The 19,388-nt window shown below is 35.5% G+C and overlaps 1 protein-coding gene across 1 annotated transcript; it reads right to left on the bottom strand.

Annotated features, from left to right (window-relative positions):
• Positions 1–253: 253 nt before the first annotated feature.
• On the bottom strand, positions 254–18,171 carry ALB (albumin). The gene is made up of 15 exons (XM_068975107.1): positions 18,050–18,171; positions 17,289–17,346; positions 16,290–16,422; positions 14,799–15,007; positions 13,872–14,004; positions 12,345–12,442; positions 10,742–10,871; positions 9,592–9,806; positions 8,352–8,484; positions 6,701–6,798; positions 5,505–5,643; positions 4,676–4,899; positions 3,284–3,416; positions 2,527–2,594; positions 254–416 (listed from the first exon to the last, which is right to left on the bottom strand). Exons 1-14 carry the CDS (start codon positions 18,126–18,128, stop codon positions 2,553–2,555), a joined length of 1,824 nt encoding a protein of 607 aa, XP_068831208.1. The 5' UTR covers positions 18,129–18,171; the 3' UTR covers positions 254–416; positions 2,527–2,552.
• Between the last annotated feature and the right edge of the window lie 1,217 nt (positions 18,172–19,388).

Here is a 19,388-nt window from a genome sequence, read left to right as displayed (position 1 = left end):
TGCCTTTCCTATACCACAGTTCCTATTCTTTTATCCAGAATTATCATAATGTTAAAATATTACTTTGAATGCTTACAATTCACAACTCAGAACAGTATTAATGCTTCTTTTGTATAATTAACCCGTAAGGAACTAGAAGTCCTCCATTGAAACGGGGAAAGAGAGAACAGTGGGACTTTTACGGCACCTAACGCAATTTTCAGGATGGCAACACATCTTTGAAAAACAACACTCATGGACAGTTATATTAGAGTCTTTCATTTTTTATTAATTGTAGCACAAACAAAAGAAGCAAAATATTTAAAGAAATTTATGTTCTTTAGAGAGGGTGTAGGTTTAACACCAACAGAAAAGAAGAACAGATGAATAAGCTCTGAGTTTTCATTTCTCTTTTTTCGTCTTACTCTCAGGGTAGGCTGAAAAACAAAAGATAAATATAATTACTGTTTATAAAATGGCATGTGCTTTTTCAAATATATTCAAATGAATGCCAGATTGCTTAGATTGTCTTTCTAATTCCATCAATGAAAACAATTCAAGCGTGTCCTAGACTCATGGCAGTTGAATTCTTCTGCTGGGCAAGGAGAAAGGACAGAGCAATAAGGTTCATAAAGTCCTCTCTTCGTCATGATGTCAATCAGGGTTGAACACTATAACACCAGCTTTTCATCATTAATTCTCAGAGTCATTCACTTAACAACTACTCTTTTTTGTCCACACCATGCAGCACAGCTTGAGTGATCTTAGTTCCCTAACCAGGGATTGAACCTGTGTCCCCTGCCGTGGAAGTGTGGAATCATAACTATTGCATCACCAGGGAACACCTGACACCTACTTCTTACCTAAGTTAATTACAAACAAAAAGTTGTCTTCTCAAAATTAGACCTCTAGGAAGAAAATCTTGCCATTTCAGACTGAAACAAATCACATTTTGAAATGCCCCCATTTGCAAAGATATGAAGCTGTTTCCTGCCCTGAATGCACAAAATATAGGTATTACCATACAGGCAAAGAGCAAGTAAAAATCTAATAGTGGAATAAACATCACAGTCAGTTTGAAAAATATAAAAATAATTCATGCTAAAGAACAGTTGGGCAACTTGTTTCAAAAATGAAGTTCATTTTATTTTTTAACTTCCCCCACAATACTATACTAAAATGGGTTAAACACATTTATTTATGTTCAAACATCTAAATTTTAAAGTGAGCCTTTTTGTCATAAGAGAAATCCTCTTAAGACTTAGCATCTCGACACATTGGAAACTTAGTAGCAAATTATTTACTTGTAGTAGAAGTTCACACAAGGTAGACCTCATACTCACCAATGAAATGAATTTGTTTTTGAGCTATTTGGTTGAACCATGTGAAATCATTGATATTCAACTGTTTTTGTACATATGAAAATGCACTTTCATACAATTCAGCCTATTACCTACAGGATCCCATTGTTGAGCCAGTACTTAGTACAATGAGTCTGTCTTCCATGTCACATTAGGGCAGAACAAGATAGTAGTTAATTCTCAAGCTCTGGTGAGAATTTTTAATTTTGGCTCCACTTATCACTGACTGGATGGTTTTTGGGTAAATTACTTAACCTATCCCTTGATCTATACTTCCCTTTTCTCATCTGCAAAATAGGAATAACAATGGTTTTTGACTCAGGCAACTGTTTTGAGAATTAAAGAAGTATATATATATATATAATGAGTTTAGAGTAGTGACTGGCATTAAGCAGTTGATCTTTGCTATTTTAATAACTAGGGGCTCCCCACGTAGTGCTAGTGGTAAAGAACCTGCCTGCCAATACAGAAGACATAAAGAGACGCAGATGCAATCCCTGGGTTGGGAAGATTCCTCTGGAGGAGGAAACGGCAACCCACTCCAGTATTCTTGGCTGGAGAATCCCTTGGGCAGAGGAGTCTGGTGGGCTACAGTCCATAGGGTCGCAAAGAGTCGGACACAACTAAAGTGACTTAGCATGCATGCATGCATTATGATTACTTTTTAAAATAATTCTATTATTTATTTTTGGCTGTGCTAGGTCTCTGCTGCTCAGGCTTTACTCTAGCAGGGAGTAGGGGCTGCTCTCTAGTTGCAGTGTGCAGGCTTCTCATTGCAGTGCTTCTCTTGCTGCGGAGCACAGGCTCTGGGGTGCCCAGGCTTCAGTAGTTGTGGCACGTGGGCTCAGTAGTTGTGGCTTCCAGGCTTTGGAGCACAGGCTCAATAGTTGTGGTGCACGGGCTTAGTTTCCGCAGCATATGGGATTTTCCTGGATCAGAGATTGAATCCACGTTTTCTGCATTGGCAGGTAAATTCTTTGCCCCTGAGCCACCAGGGAAGCCCTATATAATTACTTAAAAAAAAAAAAAAAACTAAAGTATAGTTCCTGGAGGAGGGCATGGCAACCCACTGCAGTATTCTGGCCTGGAGAATCCCCATGGACAGAGAAGCCTTGTGGGCTGCAGTCCATGGGATCGCAAAGAGTCGGACACGACTGAGTGATGAAGCACAGAAAAGTATAGTTACCTGAGATGCTTGTGGTTGTGTCGTGTTTAGGCTAAGGCTGCTTGAGTTGAAGCAACAAGTTTTGGACCCTAAATACAAAGAAATGACGGATATGGGGGAAATATTAGCACCACTGTTAGGATTTTTAAAAAGTAACATTTATACAGCCATTGGTGATTACAAAGTAACTTTTCATATATCACATCCTTTAATAACAGTTCAGTACTAGACTCTCTCTCAGAGAGTCAGACATGACTGAGCGACTGAACTGAACTGAACTGAACTGAACTATACTCTCTAGAAGGAGGCCCCTTAATATGCCCCCAAAGGAATAAAATACTGTCAAATCCTAGGGGGAAATATTAAATGATTCACACATTTAAATAGAAATTTCCCCTGTAACCTATAAAATCACTATTAATATTCAACCAAATCACAAATTACCATTTTCAAGAAAATGTTAAACTAAATTAAGTTTTGGTTTGATGATGTCTCTACCAAAAGATTTCAGGCTTTAGAAATATTTCTGTCTAAATTTATAAACATACAACTTTGGAAAGAGAACAAATATTAAAACACAACTACAGTGCAGCAAGAGATTTTTTTTTAAAAAAAGAGTATTTCAGTCATTTGGTAAGACAATTGTATGAAGAATAAGATTTCTGTTCCACACATACATAATTTCTTTCAGGTACTTAAACCACTAACCCCTAGCTTGACCAAATGCAACAGCAAAGGAAATCAGGCATATTAAAATGAAGACAAATAACTCCAGTACCTCCAGAACAAAGCAGCCTTCTTTGTCATCAGCTGCGCAGCACTTGTCTACAAAAGCCACAAAATTCTCCATAACGGTTTTCAGTTGTTCATCTGTTGCCTTGGGCTTGTGTTTCAACAGCTCAACAAGTGCACTGCATTTGAATAAAAACAACAAAAAACAGAAAGAAATGCACTCACTAAAGAAAAATGGACATGGTAGGAATGGTAGCAGGGCTGCTTAATATTCTAAGTTTTAGAGCCAGACAGCTCTGGATTTGAGGTCCAGGCTTGCCATTATAAGCTTCAATATTCTCACTTGCATAATGAGAATAAAATCCACCTTCACAGGGTTGGTAGAAGGATCAAATTAAGTAATCAATGTAAATTGCTTAACATTTGTAGTGTCAGTATATCTCAACCAATGGTTCTTCAGTAAATCACTGGAAAGGATGATGTCATTGCATTCATACATTATCTGATTTGGAGAGTTATGGCATATTGAATTGTATAAATTTAAGAGCTAAAAATAATTCCTAAAAATCTACTTATCCTGGACTCCATTTAAAAAGTTTATAACCTGAGAATCTTTCTCTTGGTATTTTGTAATCTGCCCCATTCAAAGTTAATAACAATCCTGACCCAGGGATTGAACCCAGGTCTCCTGTATTGCAGGCAGAGTTTTTAACTTCTGAACCACCAGGGAAGCACTAATAATATAGAGGCCATAGGAAATAAAACTATCCAACTCAAGGGAGCTAGTGGTTCTCTTTCTTTGACATCTGCAGACAATAGGGCTAGAGAAAGAGTCATATGGGCACAGTAGGTTTTACAATATTACTTTAAAATCTAGCTCCATGATCAGAAGCCACCAGAGGTAATAACAACTTCATGTTGCTAAATTTCTTGCAATTATAACCCCTTGTGAGAGCAATAAGGAATCAAGGGAATCAAGCCTCTGAACTTGAAATGCCAGATGTTTTTAATCCAAGTTCCATTCTCAAAAGTTAGATCTTAAGGGGCTGCCTTATCTGTAGGTCGACACAGAACAAACTGAAAGTAACTATTCATGCTCAGAATTAAATACTCGTATGATTTCTACTGACTAATTTGCTATCTACAAAAATCCATCAGTTAATTGTTCAGCTTATTCTACTGAGCTAGCCTAAGGTATAATTCTGCTTCAGCTTTTATCCACAAGATTATTCTGAATGGTTTATAGGCAAGATGATGAGGTTTTTTTTCTTTTGCTAAGAAAACAAAAGGCTATCCATTTTATGCTTGACATTTTTATCTGCTTAACATGGCCAATACTTCTGGACTTCAGGTATATAATCACTATTTCAGAGAAAGCTGCTCGTTTACAGTTCTCACTATCAAGACTACCAACACAAAGTAGTGAAATATTCCTCACGTTTGTTTCTTGATTTGTTTCTCAGTATCAGGAAGTGTGCATATATCTGCATGGAAGGTGAAAAATTTCTCATCAAAGGGTTTGGGTACATATGTTTCGTCAAGTGTCAGATCAGAGAAACATGGCCGTCTGTTCACCAATGACTCCGTGCAGCACTTGGTGACTTTTTCACTCACTGGTGTCTTCTCATGCAACACGCACAACCGGTTCAGGATCAAGCTCAGCTAAAAACAGGCGGGAACACAGAAGCTCAAAGAAAGCATAATGAAAAGTTTTCCAGGAACTCCCACCTTCCACTGGACCAAAACAAACTCTTTTAACTCACAACATTGAATCCAAGGTTGATGTGAGGCAACAATTTACTTTAGAACTACAGGTAAAAAGAGACTTTGAAAAATCTTCTTGATTAAATATGTCTACATTTTAGGAATAATATATTTGAGAAAATAATTGATTACATAATTTTAGAGGAGTCCTGAGATATATGTTGGAGTAGGGAAGAAATAGTCTTATACTGATACATTAAAGAGAAAAACCCAAAAAAAGTAAAAATTTAGAAAATTCAAGGATGGAACATTAAAAATTCATGAAATTTTTTCAAAACAATTTATCACTTTTGGAATCTTATCTAAATCCTCTGATGGTCAAGATAATATAGGAGGCACATCCTGGTTGCCACTACCATATAGACAATACACACACACACACACACACACACACACACACACACACAAGTGAAAGCAAGCACTTTCACTTGCTTCTGAAAGTTTCATCAACATCCAAAGGCAAAAATTCGTCCTTATTGACAGCTCTGTTCTAAAAGACTCACATAGTCTTCGGTACAGGGCATTCTTTCTGATTCAGGCTTTGTACAACACTTAGTGCCCACTTTTCCTAGGCTTCTTGAAATCTCCACCAGAGTTGGAGTTGACACTTGGGGTGCTTTCCTGGTGTAACGAACTATGAGCCTGTAACAACATAATCCATGTGTTTTCAGTCAGACAAGAAACTCTTTTTCTAACACATCAGGTCGAGCAGAGAACACTTAGCCAAAACCCACCAAGATGGTTTCCAGGGAAGACCTATTCCATTCATAAATGGTCTTCATCTTCACATGGGCAGAATAATGTGGGTGAAGACCTTGTCCTGAGCAACTAAGTAACCTAGCTTTGGATCCCACCTGTGCTATGTAATCTTAGGAAAGTGGCTTACTTTATTATAATTCAGTGACATTAAAATACTTTTTAATTGCATCTTTCTTTCAATAAAACCTACTGAGAGCTTAATACACATCAGCACTATCCTAAATTTGAAAGATATGGATGAATTTTCTCACCTATAAAACAGAAGGAAATACACCTAACTCAAAAGGGATGGTGCAAGGACTAAATGAAAAGAAACAAAGTTGCAATCAGCCTGACATGGTATCTAGCATGTAATAATCATGTACTAAGAATGCTAATCACTATTGAAAATCAATGTATGACAATAATCTACTCAAGGGAAGAGACTATGTCTTGTTCAATGTTGTTATTCCAAGCACCTATAGTTTAAAAAGTGGTAACAGGTGTAAGCTGAAAAATAAACATCAACTAAATGATATTTAGTGCCCCCTCCTGTCTTAACTTCCACAAATAAGGCTCTATTTAATCAGAACATTAGTCTATCACCTTATTGAGCTACAGGCACTGAAGACTTATTTTCTGCTCTGTAAAGCATTGCTTTTATTTTGTTCACTCATAAACTATTTCTTAACTGTCAAACAGCATCCTCAGTTCCTATAACCCAATATTTGATATTTTTCCTCCCAGATTTGAGCCCAAATTTTTAAACTGCCCTCAAATATAAGCTCTTCACCCCATCAACTATTTTATCTCATTTTCTCTTGTCTTTCTTGATGGACAGTGATCAGAATTAAGACTTTACTTTCAAAATTTAAAGTTCTATGATAGGTGGTCTATGAATATCATCTTAAATATTTACTAAATGAACAAGAAAGATTAGCCAATAAGCAAATATACTTACGCATTTTGGAATCCATACTCTCCATGTTTTTCAAATAGCTCACAGTTTTTTTTGATTAAATTCTGAGGCTCATCCACAAGATGCTTAAGTTTGTCAAACTGAAAAAGAAAAGAATTGTGCTTACAACATTCTATATGAGGACCAGACGCAGGTTGCTTTTCACCCTTCTAGGTAGAATGAGATCCTTCGTCTTCTCTGCCCAAAGTCATATAAATAGCTTTTTGATGCCAAACCTATTATATGTCCAAACTGTTTATTTGGTAAGACTGTATAAGTGATTAAGAACATTCAGACTCTGGAATGCAACTCCTGGTGTTTAAGCCAGGTCATTTGACTCATTTTCTAGTTGTGCAACTTTACTTCCCATCTCAAAGCTCTAGAACCCTCACTTCTAAAATGGAGATGAAAATGATACTCACCTCAGAGAATTACTCTGTAAACCTCCTGAGCTCATGAACTTAAACCAGAGCCTGGGATACAGTAAAAACCTAATAAACGGTGGCTATGGGCTTCCCTGATGGCTCAGTCAATAAAGAATTTGCCTGCAGTGCAGGAGACCTGGGTTTGATCCCTGGGTCAACTTGCTCCAGTATTCTTGCCTGGGAAATCACATGGACAGGGGAACCTGGTAAGCTACAGTCCGTGGGGTTGCAAGAGTTGGACATGACTTAGTGACTAAAGCATCAAACCACCATGTAATTTTAAATATATTATAATTATAATATTATATTATAATTATAAATACTCATCATTATTAAGCCATCTCTGCAGCTGGATCCCGAGCTCTCTAAGATAACAGATTTTGTCTTGGTCATCAGTTCTTGTGCGGCACTTGGCATATATATAACTAGTTTCTTGATAGAGTAAAAAATGACTTTCCTCTCATTCTTAAGTTTGAAAACCACTCTACGTACTAAGTGTGTTAAATATCTCAAACATGAGGTATTTGCTAAATATTTGCTGTTGCTGTTGTTTACTCGCTCAGTCATGTCTGACTCTTTGTGATCCCATGGACTGCAGCACACCAGGCTTCCCTGTCCTTCACTATCTCCTAGAGTTTGTTCAGACTACTACTCAGTCTACTGAGTCAGTGATGCCATCCAACCATCTCATTTTCTGTCGCCCCCTTCCCCCTCTGCCCTCAATCTTTCCCAGCATCATGGTCTTTTCCAATATGCTAAAATTTTAGCATAGCTAAATATGCTAAAAATTCTTGAAGCAGATTTCTTCTCCTTATTTAATTTCTTTCAAAACCATTCCTGAACTGTTTCAAAAGAGATTTGAAAATATTCTACATCAATAGATTTTACCATCTTCTCTAAAATACTAATTCTTGATTACTTAATAAAACTTGAAAACAGATTAACCTTCTTTATATCTAAGTTAAATTTCTTTTAATTAACATTTACATTTACCTTATTTTGTTCTCAGGAGTCTAAAAAGGAAAAAAATGCATGGTCAAGATTATGTAAAATTAAGAGAGTGCTTTCTTTGACCTTTCTTTTTATTCCTATAATGTTCACAGGCACAGAACTGAAATCATCTTAAGAAGAAATCTATATTGCATGATATAATAATCTGGCATCATTTTTCTTTCCTGTTATTGGAATCATCAATCAAAGAGCTCCATATTTTCCTTCCAGAAACTCACCACTGTGGCATAGCATGCGTGTGGATCGTCTTTGGCACAGCAGTCCTCCAGTGTGGCTTCATATTCCTTGGCAAGTCTCAATAGCACTGAGACAGCATACTCAGGATGCCTTCTTGAATATTCATACAAAAACCTAATTAAGATGATAATAAAATAGATCTTGTTAGACAAATGAGCAAGAAAAACCACATAATTAACCATAAATGTAAATCATATCCTAAAGGTTTGAATCGGACTAAACCCTGTGCAGTCAAGGACTAAGGGCTTGAAGGTTCAGAGTTAAAGCTATCAAGCCCTGACTCCACCACTTGTTTTATGATATCTCCTTAGGTGACTTATTACAATTACTGAGCCTTGGTTTCCTCCTCTGTGGAATGGGGATGATAATAGTATGTCTCAGAAGGTGAACTGTGAGAAATGCATGATGTAATCTATGCAAAACACACGGGCACATATTGTTTAATGAATGGCACTTGTTACTATTAGGTACATCTTATCTAATTTGGATTACACTTCAAAAATGTTCTGATAGATAACTAGAGACATATTCTTAATTTTTTTATTCTCTGTATGAATAAATTCTTTATGGGTATGTAATTTGATAAAAAAAGTTAGTGCACAGGATACTATAATTGAGCAATAAAAAATTAAAGTTTGTCACCACGCTTACTGATTTTATATAATCATTGATTTTGTTATTTAATTGTATGCTGCCTTGCATGCTACTGGACTTCAGTCTTTTCAACCAAATCTGACTCATTTTCATTTTAAAGCACCTGGTAACAGATTCCATACTTTATAGTTCTTTGCTGGCATCAGATAGATAGACAGATAGACAGATAGAGAGGCATAAAGATGTATTACATATATGCACACATATATAAGTTCTAGAAATACACTTTGAATGAATGCATCAATGAATAATATATATAATTTACATGTAAACAAAAGATTTCTACATGTATTTCCAGAAATATTCCTAAGGAGTCAGGAATGGGAGTAAAAATAAATTTTTATTATTACATTATACTCCAGAGCATCGGCCATAAGCTTGTATTATTTTATGACAATTTTTTAAAAGCAATTTTTCCAAAAATGTTTAACGGCTGGAAGAGGAAAGAATAAAGAAACATTGCAGGCAACATGAAAAACTGTAGCAATTCCAAAGGAAAGCCTAGAATAATTTCCTAAATTCTGAGATCATATAAAAGTATGAAAGGATCATTTTTTATCCACTTACGAGCCCAGGAAGACATCTTTTGCTTCCTGATAGTTTTTGCAAACCTCCTTATCTTCAGCAAAGTCAGCAGTTATTGGGGGCAGGTTTTCAGGCACGGCATCTTCATCTACCTCAGCAATGCAGTGGGATTTTTCCAACACAGGCTTATCACAGCATTCCTTCAGTTTACTGGAGAGTGCATCTTGATGATCACACATGTACTTGGCAAGATCTGCCTACAAGCAAGTAGGTGAAAAGTGTTCACTGTAAACTGACATTCCTGTGCTTCCTCCCCAGACGTTTACTATGTCGACAGAACACATTCATTGTGTTCTAAGACCATACTTGTACCAATATGCCTTCTATGAACATTTTCAACCCGTGCTGCTAAGCCTAGAGGCACAGATGGAACTACTAAAACACGATTGGAAAGAAACTAGTATAAATTGGGGCTCATGTCAGTTATTTATCAACTTTATACCTACTTTTAAAACAACACTTACGCTTTTAAATTTAAACTCATTAGTGTTTTTTTCTAAATATCCCCCCAGATTAAGTGCAGGCATCTTGAAACTAAATAACCAAATAAAGTGCTAAAGATTTTTGAAACATTAGTCAAGATCATGGTCACAGACCCCACTTACAGATGTAAAATATCTGCCTTAAAGTTTTCAGAAAGTGTCCTGAGAGGTTAGGATTCTTGTATTTTGTCAGTTTGAGAAAAAAAAAAAAGATATCATTCCAAATATCTGTATTTTTAACATAGGGTGTTAATTAAGAGAGAACATAGAAGGGAAAATTACATAATTTCCAAAGCTCTCTTCAGGTTCCAGCGTTTCTCCAACTCCCCCCACCTCCTCAAGAAATCTTAGAAATCTATCTTTGTGACTGTCCTACTTCCACTTTAAGAATTTGATCTCCAGATTTGAAAGAAAGGGATTACACAGTATAAATGAGTTTATTAGATCATTTAGTGAATAGGATATCAGAGTGAAAGAAAGAAAGAGGGAGAGAGGGAGGGAGGGCAGAAGGAAGGGAAACAGGGAACGGATTGAGTAGACCCAGCAGAGAAAACAATTTCAAACCACTCTCAGTGGTCCTGATGCTAAACAAGCTGATTCTACCAACTTAAGCCAGTATGTTACCATAAAGCATACTGAGGTTTCTTTACCCTGTCATCTGCACATTCAAGTAGGTCACCATGGCAGCACTCCTTGTGGACCTTAGTGAGATCTGTCACTATCTTGGTAACCTCTGTAAAGTCAGCCTTGGGAAATTTCTGGCTCAGGCGAGCTACTGACCTAAAAAGAAAATTCTCCCATCAAAATATTATTAACAGACAATGTTTTATGTGAAAGCATTATGAAAATACTACACATAACTACAAAATTTAGGCTCACATAACACAGAAATAATTTGTAAGATATATTAGCTCTTATTTTAATGCTAATTCTGAACCAAATGTTAGAGCAAAATGTTTCCTTAGGGCAGCACATATGGAGGTTAGAAGTCCAGCAATTCATAGAAACAGAAATTAAAGAGGGATTCTAAAAAAGGTAACATGCTGAGAGGCCCCAGGTTTAGAGCCCAGGAATGACTTCCAGATCTGGCTTTATAGCTTAATAATCATGTGACCCTAGGCCAGTTACTTAGCCTCTATGAACTTCAGGCCCCACTGAGTCACAACAACACGCTAAGTCAAAGCATTGTTGTGAGGATTAAATGAGATAATCTATATGAAAGCATTTTATGAACTGGGAAATGCCATACAAATTCCAGTTACCCCTTTTTTAAATTATTAACCAAAGTACATTCTTCCTGACTTCTAAAAGCCTCTGAGAAAACAAATTTTGTTAACTTATACAAAAATTAGAGAGTTTTGATTCAGCATACTTTTACCAAGAAATTGATTCAGCATAATCTCTATACTCATTGATAAGATGTAAAACCTAACATCCACAAGCTTTCTCAAATCATTTCACAGTCACTGAAATCAGATAAAAGACACTTCCCCAAAACTAATCATACCCTGTTTAACTATGTATCATTTCATGTTAGGGTTGTTTTGTTTAGTGATTTTGTTGATGGTAGGGATGACAGGCAAGATAGTTCAAGCGACAGTTTCTTGACAACTTCCAAAATGTCTGTTCTCAATTGATTTTCTGCCCAATGTTGATGTATTATTGACTACAAAGTAAGGGATTGGTGGTGAGGATGGCAGGGGGTTGCAAAATGGATTCCTTGGTCCAAATACTGAAGGATGCTTCTAGAGCTAGCTGATAATATCAAAACCAAAGCCCAGGCAAAAACAAAAGATTAAGAGCAGAACTGGTGCTACCAGAAAATAAGAAGAAACTTTGATGACTGAAATTAGTTATCAGAACATAAAAAGACAAGCAGACACCTTCAGATAATTGGTTGGAGGGATGGAGGAGAGATAAAATTAGATAAAAGACCCTGACTATAAATCTATAAAAACAGTGGATTATTATACTAAGATCACAATCATTAAAAATACATGGGAGTTTAAACACCTGTCCTGGAAGAACAAAAAAGCTGTCTTCTAAATTCTCTGACTACTTAGGGAAAAAAAGGTTAAAAATAATGACAAATTGTCTTTGATGCTCTGGTTTTCATGTCTATCAAATTTCTACCTTTTAGACAACCAAAAAGATGTATGTGAAAGCACTGTGTAAAATGACATATGATGTACAATTTTGTCAACTGAACCATCATTGACATCATGAAAAAGATGCAAACTAAATTTAACATACCATGCTTTTAAAGCTCTTTCTCCAAATTTTTGAATACTGGCACACTTGAGTCTCTGTCTGGCAGATGAAGCCAGTACTTTTTCTCTCATAGTTTCAATCTGCAAAAAGAAATAATTTGAGGAACATTAGAAAAGAAAATTAATGTACAGACCACCCCTTCTTGAGCTCAGATGAGACTGCTGCTGCTGCTCCTGCTAAGTCGCTTCAGTCGTGTCCAGCTCTGTGTGACCCCATAGACGGCAGCCCACCAGGCTTCCCCGTTCCTGGGATTCTCCAGGCAAGAACAATGGAGTGGGTTGCCATTTCCTCCTTCAATGCATGAAAGTGAAAACTGTAAGTGAAGTTGCTCAGTCATGTCCCACTCAGGGACCCCATGGACTGCAGCCCACCAGGCTCCTCTGTCCATGGGATTTTCCAGACAAGAGTACTGGAGTGGGGTGCCATTGCCTTCTCCAGAAATAGGGTTTACGTAAGTCAAAATTATCTCTGACAGTAGCAAGATTTAACCTTTTGAGCAAACCCCAATAGACCAGCATTACAACTGAAATGATTAACCTAATGTGTAGTTGCTAAGTCATGTCTGACTCTTTGCGACCCCATGGACTGTAGTCTGCCAGGTTCTCCTGTCCATGGGATTCTCCAGGCAAGAATACTGGAATAGGTTGTTATTTCCTCCTCCAGGATCAATCTAATGCATAATGATAAACATGAGACTATGTCAAATTAAACCTTAAAGAGAAAATTTAAGCCTCAATTCCCAAGTATTTATTATTGGCAAGTAATTATTTTGTTCTATAGAAAGAAGAAAAGTCAGTCTGGTCATAGTGGAACCTCCAGGTGGTTAAGAATCAGTGTGGAGGTATTGCCAGGGAAAAGGGAATGAAAAGGAAAAGTAGACCAGTGTACACTGATATCCAAAGGAATAGAACTTTGCTGACTTCTTAATTTTGCACATAATGCATTTTAATCCTTCCTCCACAACTCCCATAACATCAATAAACTCCCTAGAAAAGAGAATGCAGTGTAAACATTTACAGGATAAATCAATAAACGTAGGCTTCTAGATGCAGTTAAATTCTCCCCCATTTTGAATTCTCCCCTCCCCAGTAAAAATTTAAAAAAAAAAAAAAACTCATGAAAAGAGAAACAAAAATGGTGTCCTCTTACTGTGCAATTTGAAAAATGAGTTTCTGCATTTCACTATAGCAACTAGCACTAGAGAGAGACAGGATATTCAGACACATACACAACAGTTTCCTCTACCAGATCCACTTTGCAATTCTTATTAGAAGAAGGAAAGTGGAAGACATAGCTTGTCAAAAAAAGGTGAAAAGACATAGCCCTTAGTGAAAAAGACATAGCCCTTCAAAAAAGGTGAAAAATTCCTTGACTGGGGGAAAGAGGGAGGAGTTTAAACCATGTAAAGAAGTTTCTGCTGGAGGCTTCAGTTTCCTAAATTTAGCCATAAGATGTCCCGAAACTGAGGTTCAGTTATAAATTGGTTCTTCTATTCTTTCTGAAGAATACCTTTGGTAGTAGGCAGGCACCTTTATCTTCAGCTTGGCAGCATTCTTGAAAAACTCCATTATATTTATTAGCATAGTAAAGGAGTTCTGGTGCATAAAAGTAGGGATGTCTTCTGGCAACTTCGTATAGGTATCTAAATTTTTAAACAAAAAACAGTCACTTTTCTATAGCAGGAACAAATGCATGGCAAGAACATTTGTAATCTACCTTCTCCCCAGAGCCTTCAAAATTCAGACTTCTAATTAACCAATTAAGCTCAATTTGCAAATGATGAACTTGCCTTTGTCATTCTTTAAGTCAGTGAAAAGGCTAAACTCATACATATATATATACATATAAATATACACACATGCATAAAATAGTTTAATTTCAGTGATATGTTATTGACTAATTTGAAATAAATTCCGAGAATGCTAAATATATATGTATATCTTAGAGTGAGTGAGTGAGTGAAGTCGCTCAGTCGTGTCCGACTCTTTGCGACCCCGTGGACTGTAGAAAACCCACCAGGCTCCTCCGCCCATGGGATTCTCTAGGCAAGAATACTGGAGTGGGTTGCCATTTCCTTCTCCAGGGTATCTTCCCGACCCAGGGATTGAACCCAGGTCTCCTGCATTGCAGGCAGACACTTTAACCTCTAATATATGTCAACTTCAATTATTTTCATATAGATCATATCCTGTTCTGCAAAAGATCTTTGATCAACCTTTTCATCATGTAGAACGTTGTAGTGTGTTATTTACTACATAAATTACTTATTTACTATGTAAATAACATAATAAATACTCTATTTCTTTGAAAATTGTCATTAGAACAAAAACTTCAAGTCTTAATGTTGATAATAATTTTCATAATAGTAATTGTTATAGTGAATCTTGACTTATTTCATAATTTTTAATTTTGAAGCTTAAAAATCTGATTACTTACTTTCCCCAAAACTTCTTTTCATCTGCCTTAAACTCGGCACACAAAGTATCGGGCTCTGGTTTCAGTTTAGGGAGGTCTGGGCTATCATCTTTGTGTTTCAGGAAGCATTCATTTCTTTCAGGCTCTTGTTTCTCACAGCAGTCGGCCATGTCACCATAGGTTTCGCGAAGGGTTGCAACTTTACACAATTCATCTCCGAAGAGAGTGTGCTACATGGAAGAGAGCAGGCTTCAAATTGCTGAGCAGCATTTTATTTTCCTTATACCCAAAGAATGGTACAAGAAATTAATATCTTGGTAAACCTTGGTTAGTATGTCATATAAAAATCCACTTTTTTCTCAAATTTAGAGAGCTTCCCTTGATTTGACCATCTATGGGTGATTACCATAAGAATTAAGTGTCATGCTATTGCTTATAGTGGATAAAATAGAAGGGCAAAAAGAATGCCTTTAAGGAATGCCTTTAAAGAATGTCTTTAAGGAGTGTTCGTTTAAGGAATGAACAGAACTCCTGTTTCCACCTGAGGTTAAAAGCCAGGAGAGAAATCATTAAAGTAAAAACTCAAGGGAAATTATCCTCTTAGTAGCAATGAATTCACATTAGGGAGGACAGAGTTCAGATAGTTTCTCATTTGATCTGCTCCTTTTCGAGAGATCCAAATTTTTAGTAGAAACCATTCAAAACTGAGGAGTAACACAATCTACTATATATTAATTGTCACTGCATTAGAATATAATTTTTTTGTTCTAGAAAGATTTGCCTCAATGCACAGTCCATTAAATGAAGCCTTTCTGTATCAATTAATTTTGATTATGAAAGTAATTATAACTTCAGGGGAAATTGGCTCAAAACAAAATTTATTAATTTATTTTAAAATATATTTTTTAAAATTCATATTTAGAGTAATATTATTGTGGGTAGTTAAAGAACTGATTCTGCCTTGAGGCAGAAGTACATATAGAGAAAAACAAGAGGAAGCCTTCTGTGATAAAAGAAAAATTGCCTTGTCCCAAGAAATGTATATATAAAGTGGTAAAAGAAATATAGACCTATCTTTGTATTAAAAATCTATCTGAAAATATCACAAGTTAAAAGTGCTGATTTTTTATTGTATGTAAAAATATGAATATCCTTAAAACAAGGAATACATAGCCATACTGCTGTTTTTACCTAGATAACAAGGTAAAAACTATCCTATCATTATTAGTGTCTATGAAAAGAAATTTAACTTTAAATTTAAAAAAAAGAAACTTCTAAAAATAAAAAATTTCCAAAAACACTATGACCTTTGTGTGTGGTTTCAGTAAAGCAATGTTTTCTAAAACTGTGAGTACACTAGAACATCTCTATCATCAAAGACATGCTATACCCACTTTTGAGTGTTGCTTACAAATATAGTCTTTGATAATAATTGAGAAAACTAAAAGGAGATATTTTTAATCATTCAAGATTATGTTACAGAAATATTATTCAAAATCAGAATATACTTACAAGTGACTTATCACAACCAGCATGTGACTCATCAGCAACACATGTTTTTGCAAACTCAGTTAGTTCCTTCACTAATTTTACATGTTCATCAAATGGACACTGCTGGAGATACTGAGAAAAGGCAATCAGTACCCTGAAATAAAGAACACAGAAAAATGTAGTATAATAAAATGTTAATATGCTCTAGGTTGCTATGTTAGGAAACAAATAGTGTCTGTATAGGTTCTATATTTTACACACCTTTCTCACGATTATTCAGAGATCCTATTGACGTCAGCTGTGTTCTGAGGCCTAACCACGTGTATGTGGCTTTCTAAGCAAACAGGATGTATATTTCCACCATGTTTAAATATATGTGTGTGCAGTCAATATATGCATACTATCGCATCATCTATGTGAGCAAGCAAGCAAAATGTATTCTAAATAGACCTATTGTTAACCAGGGCTTTACACAGGTCCTTCAACTATTTAAAACAAAAATCATACATACATACACAAATATCTTATTATATCAAGCAATAGGATGAGACAGACTTTTTGAAAAACAAGCTATTTCCTCACCTTTTACTAGATTAAAAAATATCCAAATTGTCTCAAAAAACCTAAGAAATATTTGCTGAGTAAAGAATTTAGTAATCGAGTTGTGAAAGGAGTCATATAGTAAAATGTTTTCTACCATGTAGCTTATATAAGAGTTCCAGATCTACACTGTCCAAACAGTTTTCATTAGCCACAAATGTCAATATATATTCTAAAAAGTTAAATACTGTTTAAATTTTTGATCCTCAGTTGCAATTGCCATATTTAAAGTCCTCAATAGCCACAGTGGCCAATGGCAACTATATTGGTCAACACTGATACAGAATATTGCCATTGATGCAGAAAATCCTATTGGAGAGTACTGTTCTACAATCTTTGATGACAGGACTACAAGGACTTCAAAATTACAACCAACACTATGAGAAACATTAAATTTGATTCTTCAATATTTCAACTTACAGGCCTTGAAAATTTTCTTCTCCCAAATCATTAAACCGATGAGCAATCTCACTCTTGTCTGGAGGGGAAAATGGGGGGAAAAAAAAGATTTGCTTTAAATTCTGAAGAAACAACTGGTTACGATATTACTTTTTATGTTTCTCTCCATTTGACTTGGGTTTTCATTTGCTCCAAGATATTGAGCTCTGATTCCCTATAGAAAATCTTAAGATGATGATGAAATGTTTCTTCTGCATTTAAGCAGAAGTTATTTAATCACAATGATACTACTTGAAAAATCATTGAAGTCACTACATATTTATAGCTTTATAGTCAAACGTGGGTAATATCTAATGCTCTTGCAGTGTCTATTAACTGAGAGGATAGTCTGAAATGGAAAATATAAATACAAGTTCTATTTATAAAATTAAAATCACATTTTGTATTTTTTATATAAATTAAAGTACAGCGAACAGGCCTTTGGAAATGGATTTTTAAATTCTACCTTCAACTATATTTTGTGAAGTTTAAGTCACTCTGCAGAAACTCCTTCATGTCCAATAGGAAATTACAGTTACTAAACAATTCTCACTATTTTTTTTCACCTAGGATGTTAGAAATATATTAATAAGGTATCTTCCTAAGGGTTCACAAATACAAAATATAGTAACAGTCTAAAAATAAATGCTAAAAGAAAACTTTCTTCATTAATGATTCAAGGTTTACTGAAACATTCTTGTCTAGGAAAGAAAAGTTGAACAATTGAAGACTAGAATTCTTACGTGTATCTCGACGAAACACACCCCTGGAATAAGCAGAGCTGAAGAGAAGGAGAAGGGAAATAAAAGTCACCCACTTCATTGTGCCAAAGTTTTGTGGGGTTGATAGAAAAGATAGTATGAATAGAGGGAAATCAGCGCTAATATACTTCTTTAGCCAATAATTGTAGATTATTAACTAGACTCATCTCTGTATTTCATTGGTTCATAAGTGATTACAAAATTCATAGCATTCTTGCCAAAAAATTGTTTGACTGAATCCCTTGCGTATGTTTGCCATCTGGAACTGGTTTTTCCAGAAGACCTTGCCAATTCACTAGTTGTGTAAAACACCTTATCAAATTTTACATAAGAGTTTAAACGATTTGTACCATTACTGTGTTCTCTATCTGTGATTTACTATTTGAACATTTTAGTTTCCAATATTTTCAAAAATTTGACCAAACTAATAACTTAGCTTGGAAATAAGATATATTAAAAGAATTAATCTCTGAGCCACCTATGGCTGATTCATGTTGATGTTTAACAGAAAACAACAAAATTCTGTAAAGCAATTATTATGCCTCAATTAAAAGATAAATTTTAAAAAGTTAAGCTCTTAATTGTATTATTACTAATTCAAAGTATGCTTTAACTGATAAATAATGAAAGACGTACACATACACACACTTGAGTGATTCAATGTCTTTTCATTTTTCTGAAACTGTTCTGTCTGAAAAAGCTGCTGTTTTGGTTGCAAATTAAGGAAAAGTCATAGCAACAATAACAACTAAAATGGATACACATTTTCATCTCAGCTCTGGCCCACATGTGATTCAGTCCCTGGAGCAAAGTACTTAGAGGAAATGTGGGTCTTGCCCATGAAGTTTTCTATTAAACAGGCATGGGGAAGAAAATGGACACAACGGCTGGAGCCATCACAATATACACAAGACAAGCTGAGCCTGATTACATCTTTAGTGGTTATAAGAATCCTAGATCTCCTTCACCAGGCATCGTATCCTTTCCATCCTTATTTCACACTTTTTTCCTCCCTCTCTCTTAATAAAAAGTCACATGCTTTTCTTTAATGTTATTTTAAATTTCAGAATAAATTAAATTTGGGGTCTAAAAACAAAGCAAAGCAAAGATAATTTTTCAAAAATGTTTTTTCAAAGTTCCTTGCTTATTCTTCCCACCCAAGATTTGATCTCTACCTCTGAAAAATTATTTCCTCTGCCCTTTTGCTCTAAAGATGAAGAACTATGGATTTCAATCAGTAGGAAAATTTACTTTCTCTGATACTACTTTCTCTAGCTCCAGTTATTATCAATCCAGATATTTCACTTAATTAAGTAAGTTG

Source organism: Capricornis sumatraensis, chromosome 7 (genome assembly GCF_032405125.1).
Source record: "Capricornis sumatraensis isolate serow.1 chromosome 7, serow.2, whole genome shotgun sequence".
Lineage (NCBI taxonomy): Eukaryota > Metazoa > Chordata > Mammalia > Artiodactyla > Bovidae > Capricornis > Capricornis sumatraensis.
This window is presented reverse-complemented; position numbering and strand designations above follow the sequence as displayed.

What these genes read in the sequence shown, in the direction of transcription:
- ALB (XM_068975107.1), bottom strand. Translation starts at nt 18,128, where the DNA reads ATGAAGTGGGTGACTTTTATTTCCCTTCTCCTTCTCTTCAGCTCTGCT. An exon ending in GAAAGAGCTTTAAAAGCATG is followed by an intron (nt 10,872 to 12,344) that starts GTATGTTAAATT and finishes TTTTCTTTTTAG; the next exon opens with GTCAGTAGCTCGCCTGAGCC. An exon ending in GAGTATGGATTCCAAAATGC is followed by an intron (nt 5,644 to 6,700) that starts GTAAGTATATTT and finishes ATGTTGTTACAG; the next exon opens with GCTCATAGTTCGTTACACCA.